At 39.5% G+C, this 22033-nt stretch overlaps 1 protein-coding gene and 1 long non-coding RNA gene across 4 annotated transcripts; one reads left to right on the forward strand and one right to left on the reverse strand.

Moving 5' to 3' along the window:
• Window positions 1-245: 245 nt before the first annotated feature.
• LOC104110754 (exosome complex component RRP41-like) lies at window positions 246-7310 on the forward strand. Of its 3 annotated transcripts, none has more exons than XM_033660157.2 (8): window positions 246-496; window positions 1660-1738; window positions 3342-3444; window positions 3551-3671; window positions 4279-4367; window positions 5864-6013; window positions 6262-6357; window positions 6768-7310. In XM_033660157.2, exons 1-7 carry the CDS (start codon window positions 361-363, stop codon window positions 6349-6351), a joined length of 768 nt encoding a protein of 255 aa, XP_033516048.1. In that variant the 5' UTR covers window positions 246-360; the 3' UTR covers window positions 6352-6357; window positions 6768-7310. The 3 variants fall into 3 exon arrangements, with proteins under 3 accessions (XP_033516048.1, XP_009618689.1, XP_009618624.1); XM_009620394.4 differs by having other exon boundaries at window positions 247-496; window positions 6735-7310; XM_009620329.4 differs by lacking the exon at window positions 6768-7310 and having other exon boundaries at window positions 247-496; window positions 6262-6591.
• Window positions 6638-7492, reverse strand: LOC108947828 (uncharacterized). The gene is made up of 2 exons (XR_011414391.1): window positions 7384-7492; window positions 6638-6871 (listed from the first exon to the last, which is right to left on the reverse strand). It is a non-coding gene; the product is annotated as an uncharacterized lncRNA (long non-coding RNA).
• Window positions 7493-22033: the final 14541 nt, after the last annotated feature.

Consider the following 22033-nt stretch of genomic DNA (forward strand, 5'->3'; position numbering starts at 1 on the left):
AAATTATAACTTTCTACATATTCTTTTTTAAAACTACGCTTATTTAAGTAATATAGTAAGTCAAATAATATTATTGATATGATTTTTTAAAATTTATTCACTATAAGACTAGTTTAAGTAATAGGAAACACATATTTATACTTTTTCTTCCACGGATTTTATAACAAGAATTGAGCCTAAATGTCAATAAAACATTTATTTAACACAGATAATAAATTTATCCGTTTTAACTTTTTTTTTTTGGTATAATTAAAACCCTAAGAACTCATTCTTTTCTCTCAACGAATTGAAACCCACTTCAGCCGTTAATACTTTTCACATACTTTGTGGGAAAGAAAAAACAGAGCATTTCAGAAGCTGATGGCCGGAAAAACAGGGTCTACGCCGGCGACATATTCGCCGTCTCCGGCAACGCGGAAGAAGAAGAGAACTCCCATTGGTGATGCTGATTGGGTTCGCCCCGATAATCGTAGCTTCTACCAGTGCCGTCCTGCTTGTACTCCTCTTTCTCTCTCTCTCTCTCTCTTTCACACACACGCACTCTTATCTCTGTGAATATTTTTTTTCGTGGGTCTCCTTTTTTGGATGATCTGTTAGTAGAATGTTAAATGAGTTTTAAGTTTTAGAGGAAATATCTAATGACGAAATATGCACTTTCTATGTGTAACTTGTAATTTCTACATTATGAATTATATTCCATAGAGCATTCAAGGGTGTGGACTAGTGGTCAATAGAGTGGGTGGAGAACGAGAACTATGACTCAAGTTCTAACCCCGCTTGAGGCAAAAAAAAAGCACCGGGTTATTTCTCCTCATCTACCTACGGCTTGGTGGGTAGAGTTGGTGGGTACCTCTACTGTTGGGTGGTAGCAGGTACCCGGTGGAATAGTCGAGACGCATTTAAGATGGCCTGGACACCACCGTCCTAAAGAAAATGCTCCATGATTATCCAAAAAATACTCCATGGTTATAGGGAGAGTTTTGCTGGGTTTTTGTTTATTTTGGGGGTTTATTTGGGGGGGGGGGGGAGGGGGAGATTGGGCAGATGTGCACAGGTGTAAAATCATAGGAAGAGGAGTGATGAATAAGGCTGTCAATACCAGTCTAAGTCCATTGGTGCTAATTCTAGTATTTTGACATGATCACAATCTTCTGCTTTATTTTAAGTTATTGCTTGCATTTTTTCCATTTGTGTTGGGGCTGCATTACACACATCTCAGCTAGTTCACTCCATAGTCTGTCCAGCCTACAAACATAGGTTGCCAAGGTAATCCTGCCCATCAAGACTTGAGCAGACGGGCTCAACCAAGTGTTATCGAACTTGTGATCTCCTGGTTGTTACTCCTCCTATGAGCTATCCCCTTTCGACACATTTTCTTGTATTATATGTTCTTGTTAGTTTTTTTGCATGAAATGCTGTGATGAACACTTTGTTAGTTGGCATTTTGAAAAGGTGTTATGTATTAATGCTTTCAATGTGCTCTGAGCTAACTCTCTTGTTTTGCACTGCCTGCCATTTCTATAGACTCTAAGTTCTTTCTCATATCCATTTTCATTTAAATATTCCATCCTATTTCTACTCCTTTTCCTGAGTTTTTGTGGCACGACATGATCGATTTTTAGGCCACTCATTAGATGCAATTTTGATATAACTTTGCAGATCTGAGGACTGGTGCTGTGAGTACAGCTGCAGGATCAGCATATGCAGAGTTTGGAAACACCAAGGTCATCGTATCTGTGTGAGTGTGTGATCAATCTACAGTTTTTTTTTTGAAACTTGAGAGCAGGTGAAAGAATCAATCTCTGGTGGAAATTCTGCAGGAGATGTGCTTTTTATTTTTTTCCTCACTTTTGTAGCAAATACCTTTATTCTGTCCCTAGTTGGGCAGACCAACTTAAGGGAAAATGAGAAAAGATGAAACATTCTCTCTTCTCTCTTACCAGTGAAGGGCCAACAAAGATTTGGTATAGAAGCACAATTTGGAGAAATTGTAATTATGTATTATCCTTTTCCCTCTTTATTTGCTTCCCGTCTATTAATTCGTAGCACCTAATTTCGTTACTGCCTCCAACCTTCCACTTTCTCTTCATTGTTTGTCACCTTTTTCCCTTTATTTCTCGTCCCCTTTTCTGTTCAAAGTTTTCATTGCTTTGTAGATATATATATATATATATATATATATATATATATATATCAGATTGTGCGTGCAGTACATGTGGTGTATTTTCTGATCTGTTTTGCATTTTATAAATAAAGTTCCACCGTGCATTGATCAGCAAATTGATCTCTAGACTGGTTTTCAAGGTGTGAACGCGAGTATTTATGAGGTGTAGGAATGTATGAATGCCAATGATCAGGGTAGCTTCAACTACATAGATGTTGAGAAAACAAATACTTGCATATAAAACTAGAATAAAATATGCATATTTATGCTTGTTATCAGATGGACAACAAATACAACTGAAGACACTCTAGCACATGCATTATCTTGGTTTTACGAGCCATATGCACATGAACAACCAAGTTTTCTTCTATCCTTTGATAGAATATTCATATAGCGTCTTTAAATCCTTTTGAGGAAATTTGAATTGTTACCATTCAGAGAGGTGTATAACATACATGAGTTGGATAATGTAGAGTGGTGGATCTAATAACAAAATGCTTGAACTAGCTTTTGGAGGAACTAAGGATAATGATCTTTGGCAGCTTGATACAAAAGTTTGAGAGAAGATTGAAGGGATGGAAAGAGCTACATTTTTCAGGAGAGAATTACTGTGATTCAACAATGCCAATCATTCCTATTCTCTTGCTGTCCATGTTCCCTATCCCTACTTAAATTAGCAAAAAGAAAGTTGTTCATTGGTTGGCAGTGAGACTCAAATATAAGACCTTTATCTGCTCTATTACCTTGTTGGATTGTGTATACCAGCTCATTTACAAGTTAAACTGTTAAAAATGGGGATTCAATTTTTATTTTGTGTCACAAGTTAAAGTCCCAGCATGTATAGATGGTTAGACTTCTGGCTGGCTGATGCACACTTGTATTTGTAAGAATAAAACTGCTGATTTATCCCCCCAAAAAAAAAATTCCTGCTTTTCGTGTATGTAAAAAGTCAGCGGAAGCAAACAGTGTAGACTTTTATCTTCCAGTATGGAGGGAGAGAAAAAGAACTAAACATAAATGTGAGAGTTTGATGTCAACATTAATCAACAATTTGCTGTTAATGTTGTCCTATTGTATGGCAATTCATCCAGGAAGGGTGTTATTTGCATTGCTGTATATGGTTTACCAATTTTGTTAGGTGGAAAATTTCTAACCATCTAATTGTCTTCTTTTTTAGGTTTGGGCCAAGGGAAAGTAAGAAGGCAATGATGTACAGTGATACAGGACGCTTAAATTGTAACATTAGTTACACAACTTTTGCCACCCCTGATCATGGACAGGTATATCAAGGATGGAACAGAGTTCCCCTTTTATCATTCTTTCTCCTTGTCATTGATGCTCTGTTATTAACTTCCATGTCTTTAACTGAAGTTTCACTTATGTTAGGGATCAGACAACACGGAACTTTCCTCAATGCTACATAAAGCTTTAGAGGGTGCTATAATTCTGGAATCCTTCCCAAAGACTACTGTGGATGTTTTTGCTTTGGTATTGGAATCTGGTGGAAGTAAGTTTTGAATCCTAGCTTTATCTTTACCTTTGTGGTTTATTCGCAATCCTCTATAGTACAGGTATTTGACTTGAAACTGGGAGAAGACTATTCTTGAATATCTCAAGAAATGGAAAAAAGGATCTTGTATAATAAAAGATTAGAGGAATGAGCACGGAAAATTGTCAACTTTGTTTTTGTTCATTCATCAAAGAAGTACTTGTAGGGTTGCAAAGGGGTATAACGTTTATCCTAATCAACTAGCTTGTTTCAGAATCAGTACTTCTTTCTTAATGAAGAATGGGTACCTTTTTCAGAATTAGTACCTTTTCTTAGGCCAAGAGGTTTGAGCAAGATCCTGAATTTACCGGTCTTATGATATGTGTCAATATTTAGGATAGATAAAAGAATTCAATTAGTTGAATTAGATTGTGATCTCAGTTTGCTATACTGTATATTTTGCCTTCTGGTAAGTATACTTGCATTTGGCTTCCAATTTTGTGCATTTTCCATAAATAGGTTATTGGTATTAGATTGGCGTTGTGAGATTACTTCTGAGTACTGATGACTTTTGAACTAACTTAATAAATGTTTTGCCATTATAAACTCTTTGTTTTGCTTGCAGGTGATCTCCCTGTGGTCATATCATGTGCTAGTCTAGCTTTAGCAGATGCAGGAATTTTGCTGTATGACTTGGTTGCCTCAGTTTCTGTGGTATGTATCAGACTATTGCTTGTTAATTCTTTATTTTCTGAGTTTACTTAGGAGGAATAGAAGCCCAGACAGTTGCTGTTGTTTTCATTTAATTGCAGTAGAAACTCCACTTCTGATATGATTAAAAAAAATACATTACCTCGCCTTAAGCTACAAGCTCATCCTTACTTGGTATGCTCCCAAAAAGATTTTGACTAATCCTTTGAAATATGTATTTGTGCAGCCTTAGGAAACTTGTTGTTGAGGAATAGTTCAAAGTGTGAAAGTTTTGGTGTATACCATATTGTGTGAATTTGATAACTCTTTCAGATGTGTTTCCTTTTAACTGGCCCTGAGCATATAGAGGAGATTGGCAGTGCATTCAAAGAAAACATGAGAAATAATCAGTTACCTGCCCAATAACTCTGTTTTGAGCTCTTCTGGTCCTTAAACTTCTACTGATATGGTGACAGGTTCTGACCAGGTTGGGGCTGATGACTAGTGTTGTGCTTCCATAACACATTCATCAGTAGAAACTGAGCATGTAGTTGTATTAGAAGCTCAGCATATGCATTTTTCATCTGTCCAAGTGTGTTTTCACTCAAATGTAATCTATTGCAGTTAGGGGTGGTAAACTGAATTGCAAGGAGAGCATGATCCAAACACACTTGTTTTTGAACCGATTCCTGCTTTTTTTAGTAGTTGGTTGAATCAGAGTAAATGCGCACTTAAACAATGTCTAAGCAACTGCCACACTATGGCGATTGAAGTACTTCAGTTATATAATCATCTTTTGGGCTGACAGCTCAAAATGCATCCTCTGAAGTGTCTGCAAAATTTCATTATCTATACAAGAGTTTCCTATGTTAAAGGGTGAAGAGAATGAAAGAGATGGAAGAACTTGTGAGTCAGGATTTGGATAAAGATGAACACAGCTTTCTAAAGTAGTGTAGTACCAGCAACTGGGAAAGTGAATGCACCTTCTAAGAAATGCCGTAGCAGTTTCACTTCCAGAATATGAGTCAACTTAGATCCAGCTGTTAGCTTTTCCTGTATCCCATTGGAAATGCACTCTTAACTCGTGTCTTTGCCTCGTGACCATAAGTCGGCAATAATGGCAATGATTTCATGTTGTTCTTAGTCGAAGTTTACCTAGAAGTATAAGTATATTTGTATAGGAATTTGGTAATAAGTGTCGGTCAGCTAATCATCATCGAGGCTAGAAGAAACATTGCTATCGGCAGGTCAAGCTAGTTTTAAAGCACTTGAATAATTGGTTATTGAAGCCTGAATTAGACTCGGTTATGGTTCACTAATGGAACTAAGGTTTAGAAGCCTTTATGGATGTGTACTCTTAAGGCATAATATCATGCCATCTTTATTACAATTAGCATGGCAACTTTCAAATGTTGGGACATGTAATCATATGATACCATAGGCTTTTCCAGATTCTCAAATATTCAGGGTCTCCACTGAATTTTCAGACATCTAATTCACTGTTTTTTCTGGTATTCTAGTCTTGTCTTGGAAAGAACCTCGTCATTGATCCCGTTTCTGAGGAAGAAAGCTACCAAGATGGAAGCTTAATGATTACTTGTATGCCTTCACGTAATGAGGTCACTCAACTGTTTATAACTGGAGAATGGTCAACACCAAAGACTAATGAGGTATGCTATTTGCTGGGCAGTTTCATCTAGATTACTAAATTACGTCCTGCTATGTCTCTCGTTTTGTTTAATATTTTCATATACAGACTAGAGATTGCACTTCACATTTGTCTCTTAGCTATCTGTTCTCCTTCTTAACTGTAAATTTCCCAGCGAGCTACTTAAACTATTTTCAAAAGGTTCACCGGTATGATCCTGACACATTTTTGGAGCTAGGCATAACTATTATTTTGATCTTTTAAATGCAGGCAATGGAGCTATGCCTTGGTGCTTCTTCCAAACTGTGTGAGGTTATGAGATCATGTTTGAAAGATGCTGTTACTGATTCAAAAGAATAGACCATGGTACGTGTGTAGGTCAAAATTACAGAATTAGATATTAGTTTGCTCCTATCAGGCCGGTAAATTTGCAATTCCCGATTAAAGTTTTCCACACTGCCTGATTTTTCCCTGTGAATTCTGTCAGTCAAAGGTTTTGGTTCGCTAATTAGGTTCTCTGTTAGAATGTTTGATGGCAATGAAGCATTGTTTAGATATATTGGCAAGAATATTGAAATGAAGCATTTGTTTAAATATTTAGTCAAGGTCCAGTATAGCAGTAGTACTTACTGAAAAACAAAGCAGATGTCACACTAATTGCCACAGTATCACCAGAAATACCAAACAGATAGTTATTGTTGTTACGGTCACATTGCCTTGTAATATTGCTGGAATTGAACCAGGCATTTCTTTGTGGATCCTTTACTCTCTGGCAGTCAAAATATCCATAGTCACAAGACGACTTCTCAAGACTGCACGCATATTTCCAGCACGCTTCTTGCCTCTCAATTGATAGAAGATACCAGCAAGCTTCCAGTACCTTCATTTGCAAAAGCAAAATGGCTGCTTATATGTTAATTTATTTTTGGAGGGAGGATTTCAGTTTCATAAACAAACCAATTTTCATAAGACATGAAAGGTTGTGACGCCTATGATGCGAGGACAGCTGGTGAGGGCGGGTCAAGGTGAATGACTGGTAAGACTTATAGGCTGGGAAGTTTTTGAAAATGGGGTGCATATAATACCATAGGCAAATCCCATGTTGGAAAGGGAGGAGAAAGTGAAATACTATATAAGACAAAGCACAATTTCATATGGTGTGCATACTTTCGGCTTGATGTGGCATAGCCAAAAAATTGTGAGGTTTGTTGGCCAAAACAGACAATATGTACCATGGTCTTGGACTGTGAGAAAGATAAACACTGATGTTCGCATTTGTGTACTTCAATAGAGAAATGAACTACATATGTACCAGAAAATATCTAGTGCAGTACAGCATTATTTTAGCATTAGATGAATTATCTACCGAACAGAAGCTCAGAATTCACTTACATGGCTTGCTAACATGTAGAGCATCAGGTTGTAAGTAGCTCCAGCTCCAGCCCATGCTGTTTCTGTCACAACACCATTTGATGATTTGTGATGACAATGGAAAAAATGATACTGAATCGCCCCTTAAATTAGGGATAACAGCCCAAATTAATGCCTGAAAACATGACAAAGCAATAGATTACTTTCAAACCTGTTCGATTTCATTCTACTAAGGATAATAACAAGTACACATGTTTCTAGTGGCTAAATTGTGGTAAAGGCAGAGCTGCAGTGATATCAATAAAGGAACCGTTTCTCAAGTATATCTTAGTGCTACCTTTGAAGTATCTATAACAAGCTCTCCTCTCCCAAATACTCGAGAAGATTGAGCAACATAAGCAGTTCTAAATCGAAAAAGATATCAGCTATTTTTCCATCTATGAATTATAGGTCCTCAGGGATTTTCTACACCTGTTATCCTTCTTATCACTCTTTCTACTGGCTGGCTCTGGTTGTTGTATTCCAACAATCTGATACTTCACCTTAATCACATTATCTCCATTAGATGTTGGTTTGTTGCATACTTTGTTGCTTCAAGATCGTGTTGAAATCTCAAGTTACGTGAGAACGGAAATTTAGTAAAATAACTTATGACCATGTCATATATAGTTTGATCAATTTGCTGGTACGAAATGAACATAAGAGCTAGCTAGACATGTTTTTGGTGTACGATGGAAAATATTTTATCAGAAATTTTTTCCAGAAAATAAGACATTAAGTCATTTTCTGGTGTTTATTGAAGAAAATATTTTTAGGAACAACATTTTCTACCAACAGAGGAAAAATGACTTCCTTCACTTTTTGAACGGAAGTCAATTTTCGTCACAATTTTCTCAACTCTGTACTTCATATGTGCTTTAACCAATAATAGACATTATTTTCAATCTTTAATACTAAAATATTTCATCAAAACACTATCTGGGTTTGTTAATATTATTATAAATCCTCTATAAATGTTTTTTTCTAAAAAACATTATGCACTCTCCAACCGCACACCAGAAAACGTTTTCCAAGAAAATATTTTCTTCAATCATGTCAAACCATAGATATTAAGTTTCATACGAAATAAAATGATGAACGAACTCAAAGGAGTCTGACCTGGAATTACCATAAGCCATGACACAGATTAAAAAACAATCTCATGTAGGCTTCAGATACTATAGTTTATCATCTGTAGAACATAGGAAAAGATAAGTCTGTCACTATCACGAAATAATCACTTGAAAATGAATTGTAAGCCACCAAGAAAAAAAGAAAGAAAGAGAACTAGCTTGTTTTCTTTTAGCAGATATGATCACGCCTAACTTCGCCTTATAAAAAGGACTAAGCGGTCGTCGCAAATATATTCCGGTTAATAAGTCCGGAGTCGAATCCCACAGGGAATTAACCTATTAAACATAACTACTAGACTCGCACAAATTCACGTAATCAATATTTAAAAATATTAAAATAACAAATTGGATGTTTACTAACTAAATATCACGTAATGAAAATGCAGTAATTAAGAACTAACTACGAATAGGTTGTAGACAAGAATTGGAATGATCTAAGGTTGTGATTTTCCCTATTGTCCGAATCCTTTCCTCTACGTTTCCTATAAATTTGCCTAAGTTTTCTCTACCGATCATGAGCGCTCTGAGTGTTGTAATTCTCTCTCGAGTAACTACCACAATTTACTAGATATATTCTTGCGAATTACGCTAGCTGGCACTAAGTACGGCTCACTCGGATCGCACCAAGGTTTCGTTATTCCTAATCACACCTTTAAACCCTCCGTATTGATCCCTCATATACGTTAGGAGTGATGTTGTTTAACAATTACCTAAATATGCACTCTCTTCCGAGTAATACACACTAAATAGGCACAGTCGATTGAGAGCTCTTCAACCAACCACAATAATAACATAGTTGAACAAATAGAGAAAATACTACGGTAAATCTATATTAACATAACAGGAAAATTGTCATCCAATAAGTTCCATCAAAACCCTAGATTAGGAGTTTAGTTACTCATACTCATAGTAACAATATCCCAAATATTTTGCATAACTAAATTATAAAGTAAAGATGAAAGGATGTAGAAATCGATGATTCTATCTCCCAACTGGTATTTCACGAGCTATTCTTGCCTCCTGTCCAACAACCCCTTCAAAAGTAGTGTTTAATGTCTATTTATATATGTAAGAAAAGACCTAAACGACATAGCCCAAGTACTAGTCAAACAAGGAGACGAAATAAGCCTTCAAAATCCGGATCAGGCTCGCCTCAGACCGTGCCTCGCGAAGTAAAACGCGAGATGAACCTCGCCCCAGACCATGCGATGCCTGCCTCCACGCGAGCTCACCCTCGCCTTATCCCTCGCGAGCTCAAAGGCTCGCCTCGCCAGCTCTAATGCGAGCTCAATAGTTCGCTTCGCCAGCTTCCTCATTTTTCCGTTGCTCACTTCTTTTTTTCTTCTTTTCAACTATTTTCGAGCACGTTTTAGAATTTAAATATTCCTTTTGCTCTGCTTTCATCTCCAATGTACCTACACATAAAATAGACTCCATTACGCGCAAATAAAGTGTAGTTTAACATTAAAGCACATAAAATGTAAGGTAGATAATGTACTAAAATATGAAATTATAGCCACACATCAATACCCCATACTTAAACATTGCTCATCCTCGAGAAATCAAACTACACTTATAGACACGACCTTTTTAAGAAATTCCCTTAACTCATCACACCGAGAATCTTTAAAGTGGACTAGGCACAAGGTGTAACATTCCCATCTCAAGATTTGACTCACAAATACCATGCCTTATTCAAAATTTACTTACTTACTATAACATGGAGGTCAATGACATTACTTTTCCGTTATGAATCACGTGCCCTCACCCAACACGAGCTTAGTTCCACACACAATGAATTTTAAGAACGTAGGAACTCAAGATAGGAAAACTTCACTCGCTCTCAGAAATAACATTCATATGCCACAAATGATGCACCATAGGCTTGCCCGTAGTGTAATACTTTAATTTGTTGTAATGTAGGCTGCGGGTCGGGAAGGATACGTTTGGATATGAGTGACTACACCTCCCTTAAGCACTTTAATACATATACTTTAATACCACAACCCATACTTATGTCAAACCAAAATTCCACCTTCACATCTAAGTATAGTACCCCATACTTCTTTAAGCACAAGCATATCACTAGCCACCACCATCAAGAATTATTTTTCATACAATACAACTATATATATATTTCTTTTCTTCAAGTGGTGTTTATTGACATTTTGTTTTTCAAACGGTGCACCTTTCTCCTTTTCATTTGTTCCACTCAAAATCCAAACCACCACCCCACACTTTAACTTTTACATAATTCATCACAATTCAAGTGCTTATGAGAGGTGACAGGGTTCAAATATATGGTCGATTCAAACAAAGGGCTAAGGCTTGTAATGTGGTTACCAAAGAAGCAAGACTATAGGCTCACAGAGGTTAACTACGTTACATACATTTAGGCGGGTAAACTATATATATTTGGCTCAACGAAGAAACGCCTATATCACTTTGCAGACTGAACAAGACTACTATTTCGCTTTGCACACACGGGGCAAGTTCTAGACATCAAATGCAATGCACATAATACATACAAACCTCATACAGACATGGCACATAACTCATTCAAGATTGGTTTTATCACGACATTTCAGTCAAAGCAGTTAAGCACATTTAAGAATCTACGATTTAAGGTACTTATACTAGAGTCAAAAACTGAGCCTAAGCATCACAACTAGAGTACTCACTATTCTCAAGGCATAACAAAGTTAAAAGATATAGCTGCAATTCAATTCCTAGCCCAGTGGTTTCTACTCCTACAAATTAAAACTAACTACACCCGGTTCAACTAAAAACCCTTGAAAAAGAACCGCGACTCAAAAAAAAACCAAGGGAGAATTACTACACTATCTACAAGAAAATCTTTTTGTTTTTTTTTTCTTTAGACTTAATTCCCTAAAGAAAAATGTCTAGGAGATCCATCGTCAGGAAGAGTCCAATTTGTTTTTTAAAAGGCTAAGACGACCTAACTAAAAAAAACAACACCCTAACTAAAAAACTAAATATAACTAAAAACAAGACTAATATTTACAAGTTACCACCCCCACACTTATTTCATGCAATGTCCTCAGTGCATACACAAATTGACAAAACAAGAAAAAAATGAATAGGGTGTAGGAAAACTCCCTGATCAAGCTGCGTCATCGCCTTCCTCCTCTAAGGCTGCCCACTCCTTATCTTGTGCTTCCTCCTCCTCCTCCTCCTCCTCATCATCATCATCTGACTACTCCGGCTCGGCCTCGGACTGCTCAAGTGTGTTGACATCCTTATCATCTGGGAGTCTGTATCCATCACCAAGCCCAACCAGCTGTTGAGCATGAGCATTGAGCGGGAACCGCTCACCCAATATGGCCCTCTCCTTTGTAGAGGTTGTCTGTCCCGCAATCCGAAGCTGCAAATCCATCATCCCATATAAATGGGCCATAAAACTATCATCACGAGCATTGCGCTCGACACCTGTCAACAATGCCATAACAGTCTCCTCCTTAACCCGGATACTTGTAATGTCTATTAGTCTTATGGTCTGATCAACGATGTGATCGAAAGCTGGTTCCTCTTCAACCTCTTGTCTTAAGAACTGATTTAACATATTTGCAAATGGCATTCGATCAGTCCTCTTGCTAGTTCTCACTAGAGATATCTGGTAGCAGATTAAATGACCCACATTCACCCTCTGACCAGTCATGAGGAAATATAGCACACACGTCCTCTCACGGATAATAAGCGTTTTATGATTGCAAGGTAGGTGCCGTGTATTAATCAGTTTCATCCATACTTGAGCCTCTGCCCTCATCTTCTTCTTGGGGAATTTCCTGTGTCGATTTGTTTTCTTATCTCGAACCCAAGCTGCTACAGAATTGACACCACAAATAGTGTGTCTCAGATCTCGATATGTAGGACGGGCTATGAAGTAGTCCAATGGATCCCGAGGAACATCCAGAGCACCTAAGAAATTACATATTGTCGTGGCTGAAAACTCTATCAACCATCCACGAATCGGCACCGGCTATTCAGGATCCTTTGGATCAAACCCGACATAGAATTCCGGAACCAGATTGAGGTTTATATCCCCTATATTTCGGAACACATAACTCAACCCCAACTCATTAATGCCTCTCCAAATTACTTAGTACTTGGCTTGCAAGCGACGCTCATGAATAACAGCTTCTGGATGTACATGTTTTGGCCTACATCGCCTGTACCAATCCTGTGTGTGTGGGGGTATGCTTTTGAGTCCAAACTCCCTATGTCCTTGAGGTTGTGGACGAGTGGTTGCTATAGCTGCCACTACTTGCAGTCCTTCACCTCGACTGGAAGTAGCTTCCCCCCCTTTTCTCTTCTTCGGGGGAGGTACAAACGTAGCCTTAGCTTTAGACGGAGCAGAGGATGTGGCTTTGCCTTTACCGGTGTCTTTTCTTGGAGGCATATTCGTTCCTGCAAAAGTGAGCATGAATCAGTTTAAGCTACATTGCACCATGTCAAAATATGGTCTTGCCACACCACACTTAAGAGTTTAACCCATGATTATCAACAATTGCCGAGGTTACTCAGACTTCACCTCATCGTTTCTTAATATCATAATCAAGCAATGACACATGGGTGCTTCCTCCAATTTCGAAGCATCGGGCTACCAATGAGCCACCCACACTTAAGATTTTAAAGTTATGCACGACTACATAGCACTAGTCTTATAATCCCGAAGACTTGGGCTCCAATGGGGATAAAGAATGCCTCTGAGGCATTATGACAAATACTTAGCATGCACTAGTGCCATGGGAGTGCTTGTAGGGGTGAGGGATTGCCTCACCATCCCAACTCGGCTTGGGAGTTCCATACTACCACTATTTCACACAATAGCAACACCAATCCTATGGGGTTCATGGGGTTAGGACACACAAACACATTGTTACAATGAAGAACAACCCCAAATTTGTGTCCAATGTCATGCATTCGCCCCACTCGAAATTGCCAAATAATGGAGGTGGAAATCATACTGTAGATGTTTAAGAGGAAGGATTTGCCTTTGAATTGCTGTTGCAGGTGAATTTTTCTTGAATCAATGGGATGAGTGTGTCTCCACTAGGTTGTGAGGGAGGGGGTTTGGCAGAGTTCGTGGGTGAGGCTATGTTCTTAAGTGTGTTTTGTGAGGTTTGGGCGTTTAAGTTAGATTTTCTTTTTGGGGGCGGGGGGGGGGGGGGGGGAGGGGGGAGGTTAAAAGAAATAGAGGAAAATAAATTAAAATAAATAGGAAAAATGCATACCTGGCGACGCGAGGTGGCTTCCTCGCCTTATCCCTCGCAAGACGAGCTCCAACGCGAGCTCGTGGGCTTGCGGCGCGAGGCCTAACGCGAGAAGCAACTCACTATTTCCCTTGCGAGGCGGGCTCCCACACGAGACAAACCTTGCCTTACCCATTGCGATGCGAGCTCCTTCACGAGATTTCCATCAGGTTAACGCCTGGCCCAACTTGCTTGGGCCCAGGCGACGCGCAATGCACTGTACGTCTTGCCGAAATTACCTGAAAGCATGTTAGTACCTAAAATATGAAAAGAAAAATTCTACCTATGCTAAAATCAACTACAAATACAACATTACAATGGACTGCCTCCCATGAAGCGCCTGATTTAACGTCGCGACACGATGTTGGCAATCGACTTAAGGCTCGCTCAACATTGGTGGCTCTAGCAAATGAGTCACTCACACTACTTTTATGTCATCCATGCCCAAATAATGTTTCAACCTGTGCCCATTGACTCTGAATTTGCAAGAGCCATATTCTGAAGCAATCTCTATGGCTCCAGTGGGATGAATCTCTAGCACACGAAATGGTCCTGACCATCTTGACTTCAATTTTCCCAGAAACAACCTCAATCTCGAATTGAATAATAGTACTACATCTCCCGGTTTAAAATTTTGCTCAAGAATATTTTTGTCATGTACTAGTTTCATTCTTTCCTTATATAGGCTTGTACTCTCAAAAGCATGGTAGCGAAACTCGTCAAGTTCATGTAGCTCTGTGACTCTATTAGTTCCAGCGGCCTCCACGTCCAGATTTAATTGTCGCAACGCCCAGAAGGCTTTATGCTCTAACTCCACCGGCAAGAGACATGGCTTTCCAAACACCAATTTATACGGTGACATACCAATCGGAATTTTGAATGCGGTGCGGTAAGCCCATAGCGCATCATCCAATTTTATCGCCCAATCAGTCCGAGTAGCATTTACAGTTTTGGTCAAAACACTCTTGATTTCTCTGTTTGACACCTCGACTTGCCCCCTTATTTGTGGGTGATACGGAGTAGCAACTTTGTTGCGAACACCATATTTCTCCAACAACTTTACAAAGGCTCGGCTGCAGAAGTAGGTGCCCCCATCACTGATGATAGCTCTTGGAGTGCCAAATCTGGTGAAGATGTTCTTTTTGAGAAAACCAATAACTGCCTTTGCGTCATTTGTTGGAAGTGCCACGGCTTCTACCCATTTCGAGACATAGTCCACCGCTACTAGTATTTACTTATTATTATATGAGCTGACAAATGGTCCCATAAAGTTGATTCCCCATACATCGAATACTTCCACCTCTTGAATTGGGTTCATGGGCATCTTATGTTGACGGAAAATATTCCCCGTCCGTTGGCACTCATCACTTTGGCTGTTGTCCTTACACCTCCAAAATGTCCTCCATACGGTGAAGCATGACATGCCTGAAAAATAGAAGATTGATCTATCTCGGGAATGCATCTCCGGATCATGTTATCAAGACAAATCCTGAACAAATATGGATCATCCCAGAAATACATGCGACAATCCCGGAAAAACCTTTTCTTTTGTACACAAGACAAGTCATAGGGAACAATACCGCTTGCCACGTAATTTTTAATATCTGCGTACCATGGTGTATCCTCAAGGCTCATTGCTAAGAGTTGTCATCTAGGAAAGTCTCCATGATCTCCTGCACTCAACCTTCTTCTCCGCTCCTTCAAGCCTGGACAAATGATCAGCAACTTGGTTTTCTGTTCACTTTCGATCCCGTATTTCCAAGTCGAACTCTTGTAGCAGTAGTAGCACCCATCTAATTAAGTGCAGCTTTGACTCCTTTTTCTCAATTAGGTACTTGAGGGTAGCATGGTCAGTGTAAACAATTACCTTTGAGCCTATCATGTATCACCTGAACTTATCACACGCGAACACCATAACTAGCATCTCTTTCTCTGTCACTGTGTAGTTCAGTTGGGCGCCACTCAATGTTCTACTTGCAAGTAGATCGGATGCATGACTTTATATTTTTGCTACCCAAGAACTGCTCCCACAGCATAGTCGCTTGCATCGCACATCAACTCGAAAGGTTGCCCCCAGTCGGGGGCCACTATGATTGGTGCAGTCACCAGTTTCTTCTTCATCTCCTCAAATGCTACCCTGTAGTCATCAGAAAACCCAAAAGGTTGATCTTTTTCAAGCATTTTACACAAGGGGTTAGCAATTTTGGAGAATCTCTTATAAATCGTCTGTAGAAACCGGTATGGCCAAGGAAACTTCTTATTGCTTTGATGAAAGTGGGTGGTGGTAGATTTTCTATCACATCAACCTTTGCATGATCCACCTTAATGCCCTTACATGACACTAAGTGCCCCAAGACTATACCTTCATGTACCATAAAGTGGCATTTTTCCCAATTGAGCACCAGATTAGTCTCCACACATCTTTTCAGCACTCATTTCAGATTCTTTAGGCAATCATCAAATGAGTCTCCCACCACTGAGAAATCATCCATGAATACCTCCATTATGTCTTCTACCATATCTGTGAAAATGGTCATCATGCACCTTTGAAATATGGCGGGTGCGTTGCATAGGCCGAACGACATTCTCCGAAAAGCGTAGACGCCATATGGATAGGTGAATGACGTTTTCTCTCTATCTTCCGGGGTGATACAGATCTGATTATACCCCGAGTATCCATACAGAAAGTAGAAGTGGGACCTCCCATCCAATCTATCTAGCATCTGATCAATGAACGGCAAAGGAAAGTGGTCTTTTCGGGTGGCCTTGTTCAATCTTCTGTAGTCCATACAAATTCGCCATCCCGTGACTGTTCTTATTGATATCAACTCGTTGTTCTCATTTTGCACTACAGTCATTCCACCTTTATTTGGCACACATTGGACTGGGCTGATCCAGTTGCTGTCTGATATGGGGAAAATGATCCCCGCATCTAACCACTTTATCACCTCCTTTTTCACAACTTCTTTCATGTTGGGGTTCAACCTTCTTTGATGTTTTCTAGAAGGTTTGTGGCCATCTTCCAGTAAAATCTTATGCATACAGAAGGCTGGGCTGATACCCTTAATGTCTGCAATGGTCCAACCAATTACAGTTTTGCACTCCATCAATACCTGCAAAAGTTGTTCTTCCTGCACATTTAACAAACTAGATGAGATAATAACAAGTAAAGTTGAGTTAGGTCCCAAGAAATCATACCTGAGATGAGGTGGTAGCGGCTTCAGTTCCAACTGTGGTGGCTCTTCAATCGATGTCTTAGCTGGAGGAGTCTTTATTTCTTCTAAGTGCAAAGACTCAATTTCGAGCTCACTTTTCTAGAACCCTTGGCCTTCAAGAGCCAGCACCCACTCCGCCAAGTCCTCTCCATTTACTTCTACTAAGTTCGTGAGACAGGCTGCTAGAGGGTCTTTAGCATTCAGAGTCTCATCTTCCTCCTCCAAAATTACATCCATAGCTTCTATGAGAGAGCAGTTAGCAAATTCACTTGGTCGCCGCATATGGACGCCGCATAGACTTCTGCACATTGAATGTTATTTCTTCATCATTCAGTCTCATTTTTAGCTCTCCAGTTTCATAATCAATCAGTGCTCTCCCAATGTCCAAGAATGGTCTTCCCAAAATTATGGGAATCTCCTCGTCAACCCGGCAGTCCAGAATGCCAAAATCTGCTGGAAACACAAACTTTCCAACCTGCACTAATACATCATCAAGGATACCTGATGGCCTCTTCACTGTCCAGTCGGCTAGCTGTAGTAACATGGATGTGGGTCTTGCTCTTCCAATGCCTAACCTTTTGTAGATAGCCAGGGGCATCAAGTTTATGCTTGCCCCAAAATCACACAATGCTTTAGCCAAAGCATAACTGCCTATTGTGCATGGGATTGTGAAACTCCCTGGGTCTAACAACTTCTCAGCTACGGGTCTCGTCACTGCTGCACTATAGGTTTGGGTTAGTGTAACAGTGGCCAGGTCTTGGAAGTCGAATTTGCGAGACACTAAATCCTTCATTATTTTGGCATACCCAGGTATCTCCCTCAAAGCGTCAATAAGTGGAATGTTCACCTGGATTTGTTTCAACATCTCCATGAATTTCTTATATTGCTCATCCTTCTGATATTTGACCAATCTTTGTGGGAATGGTGCTGGAGGTTGCTTCCTTCCTATGATTTGAGTTTTATCTTACTCAGGCACTGCTTCTACTGTCATTTCTTGTGCTACCTCAGTCTTCTTTACAACCTCTTTTTCTTTGCTTGTGCCCTCTTATGCATGTTAGACCGTCACCTCAGTTAACCCTGTTGAATCATCTACCTCAATGGGTACTGGTACAAGTGTTTCAGTTGGTCGGCTTTCGCGAGCAATTTCTTACTCAAGATCTAGGTCTCTACCATTTCTTAGACTCACTGCCATAAGCTGTTTTGGGCCCTGCTCTTTTAGATTGACTTGTGTGTCTGCCGGTAACGTCCCTTGGGGACGATTATTTAGAGCCATCGAAATCTGTCCTAATTGAATCTCAATGCCTTTTATCGCTGATTCATGTGAGTCCACTCTCTCTGGCATTTTTCCATTGGCCCTAATCAGTATTGCAGCATTCCTTTAATTTCAGACAACCCATATTCTTGTCTCACTAATTGCTGTTGTTGAGGTTGTTGATAAGCTAGCTGCTGATTGTGCTGGTTGTATCCCTGTTACCTTTGGTACGATACAACTTGACCCTGTGGTCGCATAGCTCCAGAATTGTTGCTATTATTGTACTGCGGTTGTGCTGGTCTATATTGCTGATTCTGTTGCCCCCAATTCTGACCACCTTGCCTATGTCCTCCATAATTGGCCACGTAGTTTATATCTTTTTGATAGTGTTGGTTGTCATTTTCCACACTCTAGGAGCATGCATATGGTTGGTTAATGCATGGTGTACATAATCCCCCATTATTCGTGTCAACTATGTGTACCTTCTACTTCTGGCCTAATTTATCGATCTTTTTGGTGAGGATACTCATTTGTGTTATCAGAGTGGCCATATTTTTGGCTATGGAGTTGTTTGGGTCTAAAGCCACAAAATGAACTACAGGAGTGATCGTAGAGTCTCTTGTCATCTATCCTGAGTTTTGAGCCATTTTATCAAGTAGGATCTTGCATTCTCTGAATGATTTTCTCAAAAATGCTCCACCCGCTGAAGCATCTACATTCACCTTTAAGCTATATGCCAATCCCATGTAGAACCTCTGCCCCAACATCTGATCTGGAATTCCATGATGTGGACACTTAACTAGCATACCCTTGAACATTTCCCACGTTTCTTGTAGTATTTCTGTTGGTCTCTGTCTGTAGCTCAATATCTCATCAATTTTTTTGGCAGTCTTATTAGGTGGGTACAACTTGTTCACAAATTGCTTAACTAATTCCTCCCAAGTAGTGATGGAGTTTGTAGGGAGTGAATTAATCCAAGTCTGAGCTTCACCCGTCACCGAGAATGGAAACAGTAACAACTTTATTGCTTCTGGTGTCACATTAGGTTGCCTTTGCATGACACATATCGATAGAAAATTTTTCAGATGCTGCTGAGGATCTTCAACGTAAGACCCTGAGAACAGTCCCCTGTTCTGTAACAAATGTAGCGTGTTGTTTGTGATTTGAAAAGATTTCGCTTGTATCTGAGGGACTGCAATTGAGGTTGCCAGATTTTTGGCGGTGGGTTATGCCCAATCATACAATACTGCTTCTGGCACAAGAGGAACCACACCCTGATTGTTCGGGTCATTCACATTATTTCTATTGTTTGGATTTTCTATTACGTAATCCATGTCTGGTTCGATTCGTTTTGTTGAGTTCTGTTGCTATTTGTCCTTCTTGTTTGCACGATTCAGTGCCTTGAAAACTTTCTCACGATCTGATAATGCTTCAAACAATTCATCAGTTCTTGAGGAGTTTCTAGGCATGCACCTGTAACACCCAAGACTACAAACGTTAGAATTTCAATGTATTTAGTTTAAAATGAAGAAAATTGACTACACTAAGAATTCTAGCACTTCTTTTAGCTGCAATTAATAACACCGTAGTACCCTGGCAACGACGCCAAAGTTTGATCACGCCCAACTTCGCCTTATAAAAAGGACTAAGCGGTCGTCGCAAATATATTCTGGTTAACAAGTCCGGAGTCAAATCCCATAGGGAATTAACCTATTAAACACAGCTACTAGACTCGCACAAATTCACTTAATCAATATTCAAAAATATTAAAATAACAAATTGGATGTTTTCTAACTAAATATCATGTAATGAAAATGCAGTAATTAATAACTAACTACGAATAGGTTGTAGACAAGAATTGGAATGATCTAAGGTTATGATTTCCCCTATTGTCGGAATCCTTTCCTCTACGTTTCCTATAAATGTGCCTAAGTTTTCTCTACCGATCATGAGCGCTCTAAGTGTTGTAATTCCTTCCCGAGTAACTACTACAATTTACTAGACATATTCTTCCGAATTACGCTAGTTGGCACTAAGTACGGCTCACTCGGATCGCACCAAGGTTTCGTTATTCCTAATCCCACCTTTAAACCCTCCGTATTGATCCCTCATATATGTCAGGAGTGATGTTGTTCAACAACTACATAAATATGCACTCTCTTCCTATTAATACATACTAAATAGGCACAGTTGATTGAGAGCTTTTCAACCAACCACAATAATAACGTAGCTGAACAAATAGAGAAAATACTACGACAAATCTATATTAACGTAACAGGAAAATTATCCTCCAATAGGTTCCATCAAAACCCTAGATTAGGAGTTTAGATACTCATACTCATAGTAACAATATCCCAAATATGTTGCATAACTAAATTACAAAGTAAAGATGAAAGGATGTAGAAATCGATGATTCTATCTCCCAAATGGTATTCCACGAGCTATTCTTGCCTCCTGTCCAACAACCCCTTCAAAAGTGGTGTTTAATGTCTATTTATATGTGTAGGAAAAGACCTAAACGACATAGCCCAAGTCCTAGTCAAACAAGGAGACGAAATAAGCCTTTAAAATCCGGATCAGGCTCGCCTCAGACCGTGCCTCGCAAAGTAAAATGCGAGATGAACCTCGCCTCAAACCATGTGACGCCTGTCTCCATGCGAGCTCACCCTCGCCTTATCCCTCGCGTCGCCTGCTCCCACACAAGCTCAAAAGCTTGCCTCGCCAGCTCTAACGTGAGCTCAATAGCTCGCTTCGCCAGCTTCCTCATTTTTCCGCTGCTTACTTCTTTCTTTCTTCTTTTCAACTATTTTCGAGCACACTTTAGACTTTAAATATTCCTTTTGCTCTACTTTCATCTCCGATGTACCTACACATAAAATAGATTCCATTACGCGCAAATAAAGTGTAGTTTAACATTAAAGCACATAAAATGTCAGGTAGATAATGTACTAAAATATGGAATTATAGCCACACATCAAGATATCATGTGAAAAAAAATTAAAATACATATAGCAGATAAAGTAGTAACGACTCCATAGTATATATTTTAGACCAAAAATTTCAGGTCTAACATGTGACAAGTTGGCACCCGGTGTCGTACTGGTCCGAGCAAACCACTATGTAACTCATGATCGTTCGACGTAAACTAGAACATACATAGTACGAATTGGCTAAACTTATTCTTTCTGTAAACTATCATGGGCCAACCTAGCCACAATGCATTATACTAAACACATATCTATATGTACGGGCCGAGTAGGCCACTATGAGTATCGACACTGAACAACCTAGAAGGAAATATAAACGAGGGCTGACCAGGCCACTGACATACTATACATAATGAACATGTGTCTACAAAGACTCTATGAGTATCTGACACCAAAACATGGACGGAACAGGGTCCCAGCCTACCCATAAGTCTTTAGCAAAACTCGACACCGTGACTTATAGACTCGGTTGCACTTCGAATGAAGTGGAGCCTTACCAATCATTCGTTAAATGCTAACCACCCCGTCTGCTATGAGGGCCCGTCAAACTGATTACCTACCCTTGCAGGCATAAGTGCAAAGTCCACAACAAAAAAGACGTCAGTACGAATAATGTACCGAGTATCTAAGGCAGAACTGAAACATAACAATAAAACAACATCAATGAGAGTTATAAAAATCAACCTGAACCTCAGAAGTGCCATTGAGGGCCATGATATGCATACTAATTATATTTATATATTTAATGCCTCTCTTTGGGACTATTATCCAT

This window comes from Nicotiana tomentosiformis, chromosome 2 (genome assembly GCF_000390325.3).
Source record: "Nicotiana tomentosiformis chromosome 2, ASM39032v3, whole genome shotgun sequence".
NCBI classification, from domain to species: Eukaryota; Viridiplantae; Streptophyta; class Magnoliopsida; order Solanales; family Solanaceae; genus Nicotiana; species Nicotiana tomentosiformis.

What these genes read in the sequence shown, in the direction of transcription:
- LOC104110754 (XM_033660157.2), top strand. Translation starts at nt 361, where the DNA reads ATGGCCGGAAAAACAGGGTCTACGCCGGCGACATATTCGCCGTCTCCG. An exon ending in ACCAAGGTCATCGTATCTGT is followed by an intron (nt 1,739 to 3,341) that starts GTGAGTGTGTGA and finishes CTTCTTTTTTAG; the next exon opens with GTTTGGGCCAAGGGAAAGTA. An exon ending in CAACACCAAAGACTAATGAG is followed by an intron (nt 6,014 to 6,261) that starts GTATGCTATTTG and finishes TTTTAAATGCAG; the next exon opens with GCAATGGAGCTATGCCTTGG.